An 18185-nucleotide genomic window follows, 5' to 3' on the forward strand; every position below is an offset into this window, starting at 1 on the left:
CACTCCCCTGCCCCTTCCCAGAGGCACTGGACCAGTGTGCAGCAGACTCCCAGCCAGCCTTTGAGATCTTCCAGTCTACCTCAGGAAAGTGATTTTTGTGTCTTGTGCCTGTCTCTGTGTCTGTCTCCTGGTTGTTGCAGTAAGGTTTGATCCAGGGGGGTTAAACTTAACCCTTGACAGGGCTGGGCCAGAAGGAGCTGCTTTAGTGGGGCCGCTGAACCTGGGTGGGGAGCCAGGAGCATGAACAGTGTAACCCCTCAAGTCCTTCCTTCAGTTCTGCATTCCCAAAATGTGTCTGGTGTACCTCTGAGGAGGCAGGGACCAGGCAGGGAAGGACACCTTTGCCCCTGTGACCTGGCAGCAGGAAGAATGAGAAGGAGGTCAGTGCCCTTCTGCTGAAATCTCCAACCATGCTGCTTCATGAGAAGAGGCACCACCAGGCACTCTTGGTTCACCTTGCCTGTAGCTCTGGTGGGGCCTGTGTTCTATCACTTTGGGAAGTGATAATATAGTGACAACTTTTTATGGTTTGTGGGTGTTCTTTAGGCTTTTTCTTTTCCTTTGGAGCCTCTGTGACAGCTTACACTTGCTGTAACAACAAACAGCTGGAACTGTATTTTCCAAAAAGGTATTCAGACCATATGAAGAAGCAAAGGAGGTTTTCTTTCTTCCCTGCTTTAAAAAACCCAACTCCAAAACCTCAGAAAGATTAGCTTCATATACATCTATCCAAAATGTCACTTTTTGGCACACAGGTCAGCCAAGAAGGCATAACACTTTTTCAGATAGGCTTCACTATCTTCTTTTTCTGATCTGACATTGCTAATTGAGTAGGTGGAACAGGATGTCTTTGTAGGCCCTGTGGCTGTGGGAACCCTCCCCTCTGATGGCCTGTCACCAGGAGCTGAGAGCTGAGCTGCCTTACAGTTTGTACTATTTGGCAGGGAAATGACTACAGAGACACCACACAGGGCAAGATCCAGCATGAGACAGCTTTTACAAAGCAACTGCTAGATAATAAGGCAATTGAAGATGAGAGGTGCAACTGGCAGCCACAGTTCCAAGCTGTCATGTGCTGCAAGGTGAACATGACAGCAAAGGAGGCGGAGGGAGCAGTGACAAATTAAGCAGCCCTGCCTTCCTGCACCAATCTGTTATATTAGTCTTATGCAGTGAGAGGAGTCACAAGGATGGATGTCTCTTTACCTGTCCCACTCTGCTTCTCTCCTGCTGCCTAACCCTATCTTACCTAATAGCTACAAGCTGGATTTACCACAATCCACTTGTAGATGTCAAGGAGAAGCAAGCAGTGGTTTAAAGTCAGGTCCCTGTGCACAAATCACACTGGCCCTGACTGTGAATCAACATGAAACCAATGGAAACAGATGGGAAAAAAGTTAACAGTTTTACTAGGAAAGGCTGCCGCATCAAACACCCTGCTGGGCAGGGCTCAGGCAGCACAGTGGTGACTCTACCCTTGCTGTGAGGTGACACACAGCACAAGTGCTTCTTTCCATGCATCTCTCATGTGCTATTTAGATGTCAGAGATCTGCTGTGCTAGAAAAGCCCCAACGCCGTTATAACCTGCACCTGAATTTGTACAGATTGTCTGCACACCAGAACTGATCCTCTCCATGCAAAAAAAGCAGCAGTTTCTCTTGGCCAAGATGGCCATGAGTGGCACAAAGGGCAGCGTGAAACAGAAATACTACCCTTTGTCTGCAGCATACTTGATGTTTACTTCTGTTAAAGCCTAGCTAGAGGAACATTTCAAACTTCCTCAGAACTGGGAAACAGCTGTTACACAGGTGGACAGAGAGATTTCATACATGTGTTTTAAAAACCAGTACATCCCGAGTCTGGCTTTAGCTGCCAACTCTCCAACAGGATCTATGTGGCCACAAAGGAAAGCAGAGCTTTGCACTAAGCAGTGTACACTAAAAATCATCTGGGAGCAGCAGCAGAAAAGGCACCTGCAGTGCTAAGAAAATGGGAAGGTTACAAAACCAGCAATCTGCCCTCTTTCTGGCATGTGTTTCAACCTGCAGGACTCTGAGACAGGGAAGCAGCTCAGCAGTCAGATCAGTGGGACAGCTATCACCACAGTGCTGGACAGAAGGAAGGAGAACCGCAATGAAGAAAAAACCAGACTCACACAAATTACCACCACATAGCTTGATCTTTACTAATAAAGCCAAAGAACAAAACATCAGCATTTTTTCCTCTTTTCTGCCCAAAGAGCGTTTCCATTTTTAACACTACTGCTTTTTGCAACAGGTGGACTATTACACACAGACAAAGCAAAACAGGGAATATTAAGACATTTTCTACATTTGTAGTTTGATGTCATTTCTGAAGACAATGCCTTGGTGAAATGCACTTTTTCACCTTCACACCGTATCTTTCCATAAGGGGCCACCTAGATATCACAATGCTGTAGCAAACAGAAAGGAGGAGCCACGGGGAAAGTCACATCAGGAAGATGAGGCAGATGCACTGTCAAGACACTACCCAGCTCGATACATTTCCAGTCTTACTCAGTTCTGAGAGGGTTCTGCAGATAAAGATGGTGCCAGGCCCCACCATGGCAGAAGGCTGGCTATGGTACAGAAGAGCAGGTAGCCGACTTGCTCATCAGCTTGACAGGTACACTCCAGCATCGTGGGGATCTGCTCAGCATTCAGCTGTTCTTAGTGTGTATATATCTGTGCATTTTTAAACCTAGCAGGTTTTAATTCCCTTTAGGCTCCAGCCAGCCAAACTCACCTCCTACAGGAGCCACTCCAAGCACAGTAGCCAAGACCAATATGCATGAATGAAAAACCTGCCAGCTGACCCCCTAGTTACACAGTCCATACAACAGAGGCTTGGGATTTGCCAGGGTGGCCAGTGTTTGCAAGCAGTTCCTGTAAATGTGGTGAGTCCTTTCCCTGTTAACACACCCAACATGCTCTGCACCCACAGTGGAGGGTAAGGAACAAAGTGATGTGAAACAGGATCAGAGCTGCCATCCACCTCTGTTAGTATTTCTCCGAGACTTCCTGGGCAAGTTTCCTTCCTGACTTTTCTATGGGCAGGATCAGGGATCCACAGGCTGAAGAAAGAAACAGAATTAGCTCTTGGCATTCTTGGCATGGAGGAATCTCTCATCGAGATGCCTGTGCTGGTACACTGTGCACTGCCTCCATGATCAGCTCTTCCTGTTCCTCACTGATCCCTCACTTTAATAACTCCCTCTGTTCCTCACTTTTCTGCTCTGCTCCTGTTTGCTTCAGTCCAGCTGCTTGCCATGCAGCATTATCTACTCCCACTGCTTTTCAGCATTTTCCCCAATCTCTGGTTGTAGAGATGCAGCTGGGTTTGTTGCTCCCATCTCACCTTCTGCCGTTGCCAGAAGGGTGGAGAAGTCTCTTCTGCTGCTCCCATGTTTTAATCCTCCCTAACAAGCCAAGAGAGAAGCCACTACACTGTGGTGTTAGCTGTTCGTGCACTTACACTGCTGCTGCTGTCTGGCAGAACTGAATGGGGAAGTGATTAACATCACAAGGGATTTGGCAACAGACACTGGAATGTGCTCAAGGAAGTCACCTGCCAGGTGACAAATCAAGACCGATTTATGCAGGAGCAACAATGCATCTCCAAGCTCAACCACAAACACTGGCACTCAGCAGATGGCCCACAAGTCACAGATATCCTGATGTGTGCCCAAAAGGTCAAACTGTGCCATCTGTCACACTCGAACCCAACAGAAGATACCAATTAAAATCAGCACCTGGACTGACAGAGCACAGGGAGATCTGGGGGAGGAGGACCACAGAGCCTGAGCGACTGGGAGTGCACTACACTTCAGGTACTACCTGGACACATAAGCCTGCTCTAAGAGTACTCAGAGTATGTCCCACTTCTCCCAAACCAATGGCCTGATACTGAGGAGCATCCGGAGGCAGGTCTAGTATTTCACAACCCCACCACACTACAGGGGGAAGCAAAGCACTAGCAGCAGTTAAGACTATGGGAAAAGAGCTTTTTCTGTGTGGATTTGAAGATGAATTATACTTCAATTACAGCCACTAGCAATGGCTTCATATTGCAGATAATCTTCTGCAGCCTCCAAAAGTGACTGGTATTTATCACCCTTGTACTACTACATGGGAGGGCCCAAACAAATCACCCCTTTGGTTTCAAAGTAACAACCATCCTGAGCTACCTGCATGGGACGCTTGCCCTGGCACCCTCCCTTGCTCACCAGTATATGAGATGTTGCAGGAGAGGTTTATTCCAAATCGAGGTCTAGGAAAGGAGAAGCAGTTATGCTGTCCAGGCTCTGCTGTTGGTGGCAGAGGGAGGTTAGTCCGAGTGACCGCATCTGCAGTTTAAGCTCATGGCATGGGATGGGGCTTTGCAGTGGTGGGGGAAACATCTGCACCCTGCTATAAGCACCTAACACTAACACACTAAACAGCTGCAAGTACCAAAGGGAACCTCTCTTCCAGACTTTCAAAGAAGCCTGCCACAACAGCTGCAAAAGACAAGTCAGATCCCTTCCAACCTGCTAACTTTCTGAAAACGGTAATGGCCTCACGCTTCTTCATCAAAACAGGCTGATCTCCACCAGCTTAGCTTGTAAGGACTGTGGAGAAAAAGGCAGGAAAAAATGAACACAGAAACGTTTTTCATCTCTTTGTAGAGCTGCCAGCACACCAGTGAAGCTGGGCACTGTCCTGCAGCAAACTCTCTCTGCAGGTAACCACGCTGCAGAAAGCAACACTGCTCTTGTGAGTCATGCACGAAGGTACAGGACAGAGATTCACACAGAGACCAGCTTCTGGCTAACAACAAAAGACTTGGATCAACACACAACACCAATAAACGTGCAGAGCATGGCAAAGACCTGAAGAAGACAAATACAACAGAAAAGAGAAAGTTCAAAACTTGACTTCTCTGGTCCTACACCTGAAAGTGTCACTTTAACAGAACTTAAGTGTGGCTTCTCCTGTTCATGCTCTAATGACTTCATGGTCCTTTGGGGCAGAAGGGGTGAGAAAAGGGCTTTATCCATCTGTCGGTTCAGCGTCAAGTTACTTCACTATCAGAGGCACGAAACAGTCTTCTCTCTTTTGGCATCAGTTTCCTTTCAAAATGATGGTTTTAGCTGTCCTGTTCCACTTTGTTTTCCCTCCTTTGAGGTCTAAGTTCAAACGCTGGAAACTGGGAAGTCTCCGGTACTGAAATGTCTGACAGGAAGTGAATAGCTCCAGCCATGCCTAAAACAAAACGAGGAGGAGATCATTGTGCACATTAAAACAGCTGACAGCAAAGACAACAGCACCCATTTGAACACCTCCCTCACTAGCATCTTTTTTTAAAGATGTAAACTTAGGCCCGATGGAAAGGCAAGTTCATCTATACTTTGCCCAGGAAACCAAATTCTGTTTGAAAATATCAAAGGCAAGAACCAAGATGTCTCTGCTAACATCTCTTCAGCTGGACAACTTCAATGCTATTTCAAATTAAGAAAAAGTTAATCTAAGCTTGGACTGTCCTTCATAGTTTGAGCAGCTCTTGCTTCTCCTTTCACTGGTTAAAAGAAAAAGCCAAAACTTTATTGCACTTGTGAAGTACAGATTCATTTCCTCACTATCCATGAAGAGGCCATCCAGACCCCAAAGTGCATCACCCAACAGAATTCATAGGGTGACAGACAGGAGAGGCCCAACAAGGAAATCATACAAATACAAGTTCAGTTTTATGATAAGCTAAAATCCTATTTTATAAACAGCTATGCATATATATAAAGGAACCTTTCTGAATTACAGTATCTGATGGAAACAAAACACTTAGGACAATTCCATAAGATGCACATGCAACTTCTGTTCATAGCATGCATGTACAGGCAGAATTGGACAACTGCAAGCATGATTTTGGCTACAAAAAGAAAAAAAGCCCCAATTTAAGACTCAAATATGAGACTTCTATATTTTTCTTTTAAAATTCCAGACAATTAAAAACCAAAATAAAAGCTGTATGTCAGCATTCAAGCACAAATCATCCTGCTCTTTGCACTGTTTCACATCAACAAATTTCAAAGCTTTTATACAACAGATTGTATGCATGCTCTTTTCCCTCCCTACAAGAGCATGCATGGGTGCTCTCAGGAATAGGAATACTTATGCTTTTCTCCTTTAAGCATTAAGACAATAACTCTGTATTTAGAAGAGCTGCATATAAACTCCTGCTCTCTTGGGTTCATTCATGCCCTGGATTGTTAATTTGCAAATATCCCCGCTCGGCTACTGTAATTTCAAGTATCTGCGGCAGGTGGCACACGAGGCTCATCGTTCATGGAGCAGCCACGGTGCTACCTTAAATCCCACTTGGATCTGTAATTCCTTGCTGCTGATTCTGTAACATGAGGATGATACAAGGAATAGAAAATAAGCTATATTTAAAAACAAAAAAAAATACAAAGCTCTAGGAGAGTATCTGGTAACATCTTGGAACTTACAGATAAGCCCCTAAGAACTCTGCACTGCTTTCCTGTTCAAGTGATTTGGGTTCATTTTAAAACTACCTTTTCCTTGGTTGAGTATGGCAGCAGAGAAGGCCTAGTTCTGACAGCTAGCAGCCAGTTGGAGACCCCTCACCCACAGCTGCTCCTCTGCCCAGTCCTTCTGAAAAACCACCTGTGACAAAACTGTTGTCTGAACTTCTGTTTGCTTTAAACCAAGCTGCATCAGCACAGTAGAATTTTATTCTGGAGTAACACTGCCACTGGTTTTACATTCGAGCTGCTGAAATGAAAGCAGGAGTGAGAGTTGTGATGGTGAATGATTTTTCTTTGTCCTTTTCCACCCCCTGCCTTCTTTTAGGCAGAGATGATGGTATGGGGGGGTTTAATAGTGGAGGAACCCACCAAAGACTTCCCAACTCCTACACATGTGCCAAACTTGCAAGGATGCCCCTCTTTCCTGTAGTACAAGACCATTTGCAACACCATCACTTTACCTTCAAAGAGGGAATAAGGTCGGTCAGGAATACGACATCCATGTGCACCATACTCCAAACACCATTCAGCAAACTGGGGAACACATTAAAAAATATATTTTTATTCAAGACTGGTAAATACAAGCTTGAGTATCTGAATATCATCAGTTAATAGGTCCAAAATGTGAAGCAGTGTAAGCAGACACACAACACATAAATCACTGAGACCAATTTGTCCTCCTTCAACCATGATAAGGCCTGCAATCAGGTTTTAAAATATGTATTTGCATAGAGTGAGTTTCAGTTTCATAACAATGTAATAGTGGGCTAGACATCTGCTTTTTGTAAATCAACCATGCTACATGCCAAGGAAAAATGCTGTAAGAACAGATAAACTCAGTCAAAATTTTACTAATATTGTATCAATTTCTTATCTCTCTTGGTGCTTAATTTATCCACAAATTGAGGACTTATAGCTGTTAATTGCATTTTGGTTTTCTTTCATTTCTGTGCACCAATTTAGAGCATTCAATCTTCAGCTGTCATTAATTAGTTTCATTTATTTGCTCTCCCCAAGCCTTATGAAAAATCATTATAAAAACAGTTAGACAATTACAGTCATCAATGTTTTGTTGCAGGAGATGGATTACCATTAAAAAGAGTTAACAATGTCTTTCTCACATTTGATCAGCACTGCTGCAGTAGCTACATTAGACACACATGGCTTATGAACTACACCTGGATCAATTCAGTAACAATCAGCTACTTCTTTATGGCTCCCCAGAGCGTTAGGGAGGCACAAGTTGCCCTGGCATTTCTGTGCTTGGATGCAAACCACTGCTTGTTCGAAATTCATGCATAGACTCCTGCAAGTCAACAAACTGAGAGGTCTCTCCCTGCTTCCCCTGCAATTTGGCCTACCTGCTAGCAAACATAACAAACTAGAGGGTGCCCCTGCCCTAGAGCTGGGGCTGAATGAGGTCTAAGCATGATTCCAGAGCCATCGGCCTATTCATTAGAAGGAAATGGGTGGTATCTCCTCTCTAACTCACCTCCTCACTCTGTTCTGTTTAAATATTTAGTGGAGGATGATGATCTTCTCTTGACAGAGGTATGTACATATGTGTGTGTCTTCAGGAAACACAAGGGAAAAACCACAAACTCTGTGATTCACACTGTTATTAAGAACCGATAAAATATTTTTGGGCACCCTCTGGGTATAGACCTCCAAACTACGGTTTAATTCTCCCATGTAATCCTGTCTTACATGTGAAGACTAAACATGTTTATGGCATGTTTCTAAGATACAATCAATTCTTGCAGCATCCACATCTGATTGCACACTAGCCTGGGATTATTACTTCCAGCCTGGGAACTGCAACAGAAATTTTAAATATGCACCCTAGGCTACTGAAACACAACCATTATTTGCAAGAGCATAGCTTCAGCACAACTGTGATCCAGTAAGCTACAACTGGTGGGGGGAGAAGAGGGGGAAGAAACAATATCTTAGGAAGACATCTGACATTATTTGTCACACAGACTGGCATGCTTGCCACTAACAGTGGCAGTCACAAGGCTGCACAGCACAGGGCTCAATGCTCTGTTGCCTGGAGCCCAGGATGCCACAGCCCCTATCTCCTCTTACAGACAGGCCAGAGCGCCTCAGCTCCTGACAATTTGAGAGAAAAGTTGTGAAGATAAAATGTGAAGCACAAAACAGGGGTCTACTCTATTCAAGTTCTTGTGGTTCATTTGTGAAACAGTTTCATGGGTTTCATGAGGTAACCAGGTATTCCAGGCAAGACTCCTTCCCCTGAGCTTGATGTTTTCAGTGTGAAGAGGCACCCCTGGGAGGGCAGCCATCTCATTCTCTCAGTCACATGCCTCTAGGTACCAACATAACTGCATGTTTGCTTCCCTGCACACTCTGACTCAGAAAGAAAGGATTTCAAGAATGCCAGACAAGCAAATTCCTCTGCCTGTTTCCCTGTTACTCTGCCTGTTGTGTCCCCACTCTCCCACTTAGCATCCCCAAGGGGGATGCTGGTTATGCTGAGTGGCAGAGTGGCTGCAAATCCATTGCCTGACTATGGTGGGCAGCTCCAGCAAACAGTCTTTGGCCACTGCATCACAACCTCCTTCTTTAAAGGGATTTCAGGTATGTAACAGAGTCTCTGCCTTTTTTCTGGCTTTGAGACAGATATGTTAGCTTTCTCTAGATAGGTGTGGACAAACACCAGGGCTCTCTTGGGCCAGAAATACAGCAATACCAGGAGCTGCTAATGCTGCCCAGAGCTGCACAAGGTGTGCTAGCATGGAGGATGATAAGGAGAGTTGACAGCCATGCTGCCAGCAATGCCTGCAGGGTGCTGTGGCTCACACACCAGCAGTGGGTGACTCCATGTGTAACAAAGTCACATTTGCTGTGGAAGTACTAGAGTTTTATTTCAATCTCTAGGATGCAGGTATTTCTACAGGTGTCCTCAGAGCATGATGCTTTGGTAAATGTGAGACAAGCAGCAGATTTTTTAAGCTCTGCAGAGAGAGGACAGGCTGACTTCAGAGATGAATACAGTAACTTTACATATGGCCAATATTCACTAAAAAGCACCTAGGAAGCAACTCATCAAATTTCATTTGCAACACTGTGTAAAAGGCTTCAGCAAAAAAGCTGTGTACACAATATGAAACCTCATGTCAAAAAATATTCAACAAACCAAACCAAGGTCTTACAAGGTAAGGAAACAGACAGAGAAAGCCTTCTCCTTCAGTAAGTGCTAGCACAGTCAGGAGCTGAGAGCAGAACTTGAACAATTCCAGTGGAAAAATTCTGAGTGTGTCTTTCTCTGCAATTTGTATTAATAAAAAAACTCTAAGTGAGCAATTTAATAACTGCAATTCAGAGCTCTAAAAGCCCCAAACAGGCTCTAGTCTGAAAACAAATAATTACAAAGTACAAATACAAACAGCTTGAGGACCTGAGGAGGACAGTGAAACTCTCAGTGGAATAATTAGCACCACATAACATCAGTCTGTTACTGTTCAGGCAGGCTAATTTTCAGGCTCTTATTTTCTTCTGAATACATTCAGTCCCTCCCCTCTTACAAATAATTTGTTTCATTATGCTTATTAAGACAGTGCTTGCCCCACATACACAGTTGAAGTGTCCAGTCAAAGTGAGTGAAGTGGAGCAAGTGATGGGCCCTGTTATCCCACCCAATGTCCCAGCCGGCCCCAGGGCACATCAGCCCACTCCCACCCCAGTTTACCCTTGTACAGGCACTGGGATATGAAAGGGAACAGTGATTTTGCTGGGGTGCTGCAGAGCTCACCTTGCAAGCTCGGTAGAGGTACTTTCTGTCCTGAGTTAGGTTATAGAGAGACAAGAAGGAGTAGCCATTGCCAGCAGTTCCATGGCAGATCCCATACCCTTTTCTCAATAAACCTCTCTGCCAGATGACATCACTGCAATCCATAGCATCTTTCAGGTATTTATCCTCTTTAAAAGTCTGTAGAATAAAAACAGAGAATAAACACACATCAATTGAAGTATTAATAAAAACAAAAGGAAGCTGCTTCTGACAGATGTTTTGCTGTTTGTGTAGGGTTTTTCCATATAAAATTTATTTTGAATTTTAATAATCTATTCTTCATAGACTTCTCTTTCTTTTCTTAGTAAGTTGTTTCTCCTTTTCCTGTAGGGTAAAAGAAAAACTTTTCTGGTTTTTGCTTTCAAAATCAGGACCCCCAAAGAAAAAACTCAAGTTCAAGGCCTTTGGTTTCAAAACCTACAATCTATTTGAATGTTGTGTGGCCCTTTTTTCTTCATTTTCTATTCCCAAACCAGAATTTGAAAACACAGAAATGTGATGCTGCATCCAAGAAACTTAGAATAATGGATATCAAATCTGGTCCTAAATTGCTGGTCTGGTCTTCATGACTAATTCTTCCTGGTTGCTCACTGTCTGCCTTCAATTCCATGTCAAAAATGCACAAGGATATCTCCTTGCAGAGCACAGGACTCTTTATGCTGTCACAAATACAAGCAGGAACCCTACATGTTCTTTATGAGTACTTGTACTAGTATATTTGTATAGTATATACTCAGAAGCAGTAGTCACTTTGAGCAAAGGAACAGTTTTGCAAAGTTTACTGCAACTGATATGCATTTTAAACATAGAGGGCTCATGCAAAAAGAAGCAAACAAAAGCAAGTAATTTAGCTGATTAACACCAGAATTCCACCTTTATAAAGCCACTTTGTTGCTCACCTTTGCCTAAGTCACTTTACAGATCAACAAACAAACAAAACCCCAAACCAACAACAACAAAAACCCCTACCAAAATAACCCCGACAAAACAAGCCTGATGCACTACTGCAGACCTAGTCCTTTAGAGATGGTATCTCCTGCCAAACTATTTAGTAAGGTAACAGAAGCAACTAACATGCAAGATTCTTAAATTCACAAGCTTGATTCAGGAAGTGCCTCTCTCTGAACAGGGTTTGCCAGCTGCTTAGCTATAACATTTTGAATTAAGGCCTGGCGACAGGACTTGATTTCCAGAACAAACACTGCTGTCTGTTATCACAAGTCCCATGCCTTGTATGAAAGCATAGCCAGCAAAACACATGCCAACTTTTTTCTTTCAGTGCTTCAAAAAGAAGAATATAAAGAATAATAGAAAACCATATTTTTCATCACTTTAAACACAGAAAGAGGCCAAAAAGGTGACTGCTAATCTGAACTTGGTCCTATCCCTCTCACCTCTTGCAAAGCATTTTGTGCTGGGGAAAGCATCACATTGACAAAGAAGGAGAGAGTGGAAAAGTGTTAAGCCAATCCTCTACCACAGACCAAAGAAAAAGCAACTGCAACTGCTGTTACATGCAGCAATGCTGTAAGAAATGTAAAGTTCACATTTCAGGTAGCAGCATGAATAATTATACCATAAACCAAGCCTGCTTTTCATCAGCCCACCCAGATGCCAACCAGGGAATCTGTCAAGGAGGGCTGTCAAAAGCAAGAATCGATTTGCATAAATTTAATTAAATGGCATACTTTCAAATGTCACACAAATCAGAAGCACACAAAAAGTCAGGTAGCAAACCTAGTTAAGAATGGAGAAGGGCAAACAGCAGGCTTGTGGTAGCTCAGCAGTTTTATTTATGCCCAGGAAGAGGCCTGGGATCTTAGCTCTGACATTAAGTTCTCAAGAGTTATATCTTAATACAGGAGTAATTTATGGAAGACATTCTTTGGCAAGGCACATGAACCTATATTTTTGAAAACCAACATAATTGTTAAAACTATTAGGATGAAGATTCAAAGAATTTAGGTCAAAGTTCTCACACCCAGGACTCTGATGCCAAACTCTTTATATATATGTCTCTTTTCCAAGAAAGCTTAGTAACTGCCAGTGCCCTGAGAAGAAATTTTACCCACTTATTTTCTCTTTAAAACATACCAATGTAAGTATTCTAAGATTTTTAGGTGTCTTGCTTAGGGTTCTTGTTCAAAAGCCTAGATCTAGAAAGGTACTATATAAAGTCTTGCAAACAAACAGGCCTGCATATAAGCCACTCTGTAAAGACAGAGGTGTATATATACATATATAGGTGTATATATATACACAAATATCTAAGAGCTTGGTGCTAATTACACCAAGGCTGTGGCTTTGACCCCTGCTTGGGCCACTCTCTTAAGGGCTGGACTCGATGATCACTGTGGGTCCCCTCCAACCCAGAATATTCTGTAAATCTGTGAAATCTATGAACACAGAATGATTTACCTTATAAGCTTGCATGAGCATGTGGATGACTCCAGGGGCACCATGGCACCAGTGAACCAGCCTGTCAGTCTCATTGCTCAGCGACGATGGGTAATTCCCAGATCGGAATTTTTTATGACGCACGTAGTCAATGCTTGGCTTCACCAGCTCTGTCAGGGTCTCCTGGTCCACATTTGCAATTGGCTGAGGAAAACATTAAAATAAACATCACTAAATGCATCAACAGAAGTAGTAAGAAACTGTGTATCAACACTTAATTCTACAATCTGTTTTCAAGTATCCTGCATAAGTGCCCTTGATCCAAATACTGTGAATCACATCCTACAGATTTAATTAATGCCTGCTTATTACACGCTTGCTAAGAGCATTTTTACAGTCATTGCAGAAACAAAGAAATTGGGGCATCAAGTTGTTACCTGTCTTAATGGAGGTGACACAGAAAGATTATGGAAGAACTGAGAAGAAAGTATGACGACTCCCAGACCTCTCTTTGTAACTTAAAATAGGAAGAACACTTACAGGAGAAAGACAGTTTTGTACACATGGTGCTCACAATACACACTTCCAACATACTGGGTTACACGTTTTGTTTAAAAAATAACTATTTCCCAACAAATAAAGGAAAGTGTATATAGCAGCATACTTGGCAAGAGATTTATGAAGGCTGAAGTTTTCCATCGTAAACAAAGCTCCCTGAAGCTAGGGGCTATAAATCTACATTTCCAATTTCCGAAGCAAATAGCTACCTCACCAAATAGCTAAACATCTTTGTACTACAAAATAATTCAGTTGCTCTTAGGAATTTCCTTTCAAATTTTTTTGTTTAATTTACGTCCTTGTCAAATGGAGAATACATCCATCATCCTGCATGTTCCTTGTAACTAAAAGTTTAGAAGCCAAGTAACTGTGGTGTCTGCAGTTGGTCTTGGTTAGCATTCCCTCCACTACCAGCCCATTTTCCACCATTCTAACAGGAGAGCTCTCTATTTTGACACAATCTATATGATTTCTGGAATTTCTGCAAGCTGTGGGAACAACCACAGGCACTGGAGCCTATAACAGCCTAATAACTGAGCTTATTTTTTAAAATAACTTGTCTTTATTATTGATTCAATATCATAATATTTCACTGTTTCCCACCAGTTCCAGCACATTTGTATACAACAGGTGAGCACACTTCTACAATTCAAAGTCTGACAGCCAAATTCAATAGCTGTATTTTGAGTAACCTGAAGAAATGAGAAGCCTCTATTTCCCCTCAGCCAGAAGACCTCTGCCAGACTTCTATCCACCAGGTCCCTCAAGCAGACTGTTCATGCTGCCCATCAGAAGTACACCTGAATACACAGCAGCTTGTAATGAAAAACACCCCAAAATTACTCAGCCCTCACTCAGAACCCTGCCTGTGTGGTAGGGAGGCTTCATAGGAATGTCTGGTTTGGGGTTCTTGATTTCACAAGGCAATCCTGCAGAAGAAAGCACAGAGGATGGGCACCAGCAATAAATGCCTTCAGTCTTGAGCTATGCAAGGCAAGCCCGGGCCAGCTCAGAAATCTTTAGGGGGTAAATCCAAGAAAAGCAGAGCTCTTTACAAACCTTCTTACCTTGTGCTTCCAAGAAGATTTGAGCACAAGTGAATTTTTTGCCCAAGCTGCTGAGGTTCCCTGCACTTACTTCAAACAGCTAAAGAGTAACCTACAGGTGTGTGTGTCCTGACTTTCCGGCCAAGAGCAATGGTGTGCAGACACTTTTTCTTCAGGGTTAGTGAAAGGATCTTGGAGTAGAGACTTCCTAGCTAGCACTTCAGAATTCCCCCTCTACCTCCTGGATGAATTATTTAACATGCCTAAGCTCTTATTCTTCCAGTACCCTGTAAATAACTCCAGCAATACATGTTTTCTCCAGTTTAAGAAGTGTTTGGACAACACTATGGGTACATGGTATGATTCTTGGGGTGTTCTGTGCAGGGCCAGGAGATGGACTTGATGATCTTGATGTGTCCTTTCCAACTTAGCATATTCTGTGATTTTATGACATAAGTGTTGTACAGGAATTACCCTCAGTAACCTTCACACCTCAGGTGCAATGTTCAAATGCTTTTTTTTTTTTTTTTTTGTTATCCAATAACCACTCAACAAACCATCTCTTGAATTCTTTGATGAAAATACAGCAAAATTCACCCCATTTGGCGTGGGAGGGATGAGGAAAGGATGGGACTCTGATATGCCATCTTCTTCTGCAGTGGATGACTCAACTTTGCATGACTCACAATATTTAACATATTTAACAGTGAAAATATGGTAATCTAATGCTGCATAAACAATGGCTTTCTGGTAATTCTTAAAAGCAGCAATTACATGTAAAGGAAAAATAACTAGGATTTTAACATGTAGACAGAGTAGCTTCTGCTCAAACCAAAAAGCACTGTGCAATGATTTCTGCTATCAGCCTTAAATAGTAAATGAAGGATGGAGCCTTTAAAGAGCCTTCTTTAGAAGACTAGATGTTTCTCTGAAAATCTAGCACTACCAGGGGAAGAAAAATAGAAGCCAGAAAGCTGAAGGAAGCAGAAGAGTGTGGACAACCTTGTTGAAGAAAGCAGTAGGTAAAGACAGGAGCAGGGAAAATCAGAGCAACCTGAGGCCCCAATGGGATGGTCACTGCAGAAAATGGGTATAGTAAGGTTAAGACACACCCCAGGTAGCAGAGTAGTAGCTACTTCTATAGCAAAGTCAGCTGGTCTAACCAGAACTGCTGGTGAAAATGTTGTAAGGTAATCTGAAATGCATTTTTTCTAAGCAAGGAATGGCTGAGCAGTGGCAGCACCAAATACCAGCTCAATCACTTCTGCAGTGAACATTTGAACACAGCTGCAGACTGTGAGAATGTACAGTCCTTCCACTTGCCTGAAGAAAACTCATTCTGCATGAACTGGCAAGGAAATTGATATTTACAGAAATGTACAGACTGGCAGCGGCACCTTCAAAAATCAGAAAGAGGTGCAATAAAGTTTTGCAGCTCTATGGCAATCTTCTACAATGAATCTTAAGGCTCTTTTCCCAGACTGTAGAACAGAAATTATCATAATCCTATTGCAAATCTCAGGGCAGGGGGGAATTGATTTAAGTATGGGAAAGAGGAGCTTTACAGAAGAGAGGAATCTGACTCTCTTTTGGAAAACAAAGAGGAAAACAAGGGTCATAAATACACTAAAGAACATCAGACTTTTGTGTGAGAAACAGGGGAGCAAAGGAAGAAGAAAAACATCTAAATAATAAAAGCATACTGAAGACTAATATGTGACTAAGGATAGTCTTCCAAAAGCACCAAGACAATGGCGGGGGGGAGGGGAAATATCACTACAGAAAAGAGGAAGGGCATGGAGGACAGGAGGCATCACCAGTGCAATAATTTAAAAATAGCAAAAAACTGAAGAGTGATGGATAGTAAGTGAATTTTTAGCTGTTCCAACGGCAGGCACCAGAAAAAGTAAGTATGAAGATGAGAGAAAGCACTTCACTGTCTTTGCTGAGGACAAGAAACCAGATCCTGAAAAGCTGGTGCTCTGAACCACAGCTCAAGACTTAATTCATTCTAATGTGATCATACCCTAGTCACAGTTTTCTTCTGCTATCAAACCCTTAGGTAGCACCTCAGGACAGTTCTGTGCTGCAGTCTAACTCCAAATTGTGAGACCCTGATCCAGCACAACACCGCACATGCATGAAAGCTGAAGATAAGATCCCTCTGATCAAAAAGTCACTTCTACTTCACCCCAGACAAGAGAGGTTGCTCTTACCTGCATGAGCATGTAATAGATGCCAGCCACTCCATGGGCTGCTCCAACATACTGCTTCCTGTGCCACTGGTACAGCAGAGGACAGCGGTCTGTCTTCCGCTCCTCCTTCGAGAAGTTTTTTCCCGACTCAATAATAGCATCTATTACCTAAGAAAAGAACACACCCTAATGACCTGAGTTGCTTACTTCAGTTTAGAGGGTTTTGCTTCTGCATGACTAAACCCACAACAAACAATAAGCCACAATACAGTGATAGGACAACAATATTTATTCATTCAGATTTGAGAGCTGAGGGAGAAAAGGTATTTTCCGTAATGATCAACTTAATTATATTTTAAGAGTAGAAATTTAATCTATCAATATTTCTAATTACTTTTTTCCAGCCCTGGCTTCTCTGGTTCTGGTATCTGCAAAACAGTCATGCATGTTCCCCACGCTAAATTTCCTTTCTTTTAACTTAAAATACTTCCATGCTTCTGTCTTAAGATTTTTTTGTAACAATGTCTCAAGTGGTCAAAACTAGCTGCATATTGACTTATTTCCTTGGCTGGATACAGACCCACCCACACTGGCCTGTCCCAGCCCCAGCTGGGCAGCAGGGAAAGGGGGAAGAGACAGGATGGACAGATGAGATTGGGTTTCCAGCTCTAGGTCCCTCTTCTCGCCAGCATCCCTCTCTTAAATTGCTTGAAATATGTATGAGAGTAATCCCAGTTCAACCTCAGTGATACTGTGATGCTGGAGAGAGAAGTGTCCTACCTCTTTGATAACAGACTGTGGGACAGTGTCTGGACCAATTTCAGTGTTCAGGTACAGCAAGGCATACAGGTAACCTGCTCTGCCATAGAGCAGCTCATCTGGAAGTTCAGAATCTGTGCTGATGACTGTCCTCTGGAGTTGCAACAACCTGAATCAGACAAGGAAAGCAGAAGAGAGGATCTTCTGTAGAGACCACGCTGCATTGTACAAGCCATCAATCCAAGCAGAAGCAGAACAAACGGCGAAGCCCCACCATCCCCCTTCAATCACTTCCAGTCCAGCTGGCTGCTGGGTTTACAGGCAGGAGCTCTGCACACCTGCCATCTTGGAGATGGGAAACTGAGCCAGAGCCGGGTCAGTATCAGCACAGCTGTCAGGATTCTGTGCAGACAGAAACAGGTGCAGGTTAGGAGATGGAGAAGCCCAGAGAGCTACTCCAGCAAAGACAGAAACCTCCTGGAGCCTCTGGGAATTTCACCAAAGTGACGAACACTTAATTGTACATGTTTAAGAGGGAAAAAAACAAACACATAAAAAACCCCAACACCACCATTCCTCATTCCCTCTCCAAAGAAAACACATTGTCTCAAGCATTTAGCACCTCAGTTTTGAAAAGGACACTGCTACAATGCACAAGTGTTTTGCTTGCCTTTAGCAGTGAAAAAAGAAACAAGAAGCGCTGTCTATGGTAACTCTCATTTTTTCCAGAATGACTCTCTGCTAATACTCTACCAGTCTGTATTAGCACTGAGGTGGATCAGAGATCTGTTTTACAGCCACTCCCTCCCTTTTCCCATCTTTTTTGATTAAATTGATATTTAGATGAAACCATGCTGATGATCACATTTTA

General features: G+C 43.0%; 1 protein-coding gene across 2 annotated transcripts in view; it reads right to left on the reverse strand.

The window, feature by feature from the left end:
- Positions 1-2161: 2161 nt before the first annotated feature.
- Positions 2162-18185, reverse strand: part of LANCL2 (LanC like glutathione S-transferase 2) — a 32922-nt gene continuing 16898 nt past the window's right edge. For both annotated transcript variants that reach the window (XM_059850039.1, XM_059850046.1), the window contains exons 4-9: positions 17336-17483; positions 16577-16723; positions 12778-12960; positions 10321-10497; positions 7007-7079; positions 2162-5265 (exon numbers count right to left, since the gene is read on the reverse strand). In XM_059850039.1, coding sequence (XP_059706022.1) covers positions 5150-5265; positions 7007-7079; positions 10321-10497; positions 12778-12960; positions 16577-16723; positions 17336-17483 — 844 coding nt within the window. In that variant the 3' untranslated portion in view covers positions 2162-5149. The remainder of the gene's footprint in view (positions 5266-7006; positions 7080-10320; positions 10498-12777; positions 12961-16576; positions 16724-17335; positions 17484-18185) is intronic.

This window comes from Haemorhous mexicanus, chromosome 1, assembly GCF_027477595.1.
Source record: "Haemorhous mexicanus isolate bHaeMex1 chromosome 1, bHaeMex1.pri, whole genome shotgun sequence".
NCBI lineage: Eukaryota > Metazoa > Chordata > Aves > Passeriformes > Fringillidae > Haemorhous > Haemorhous mexicanus.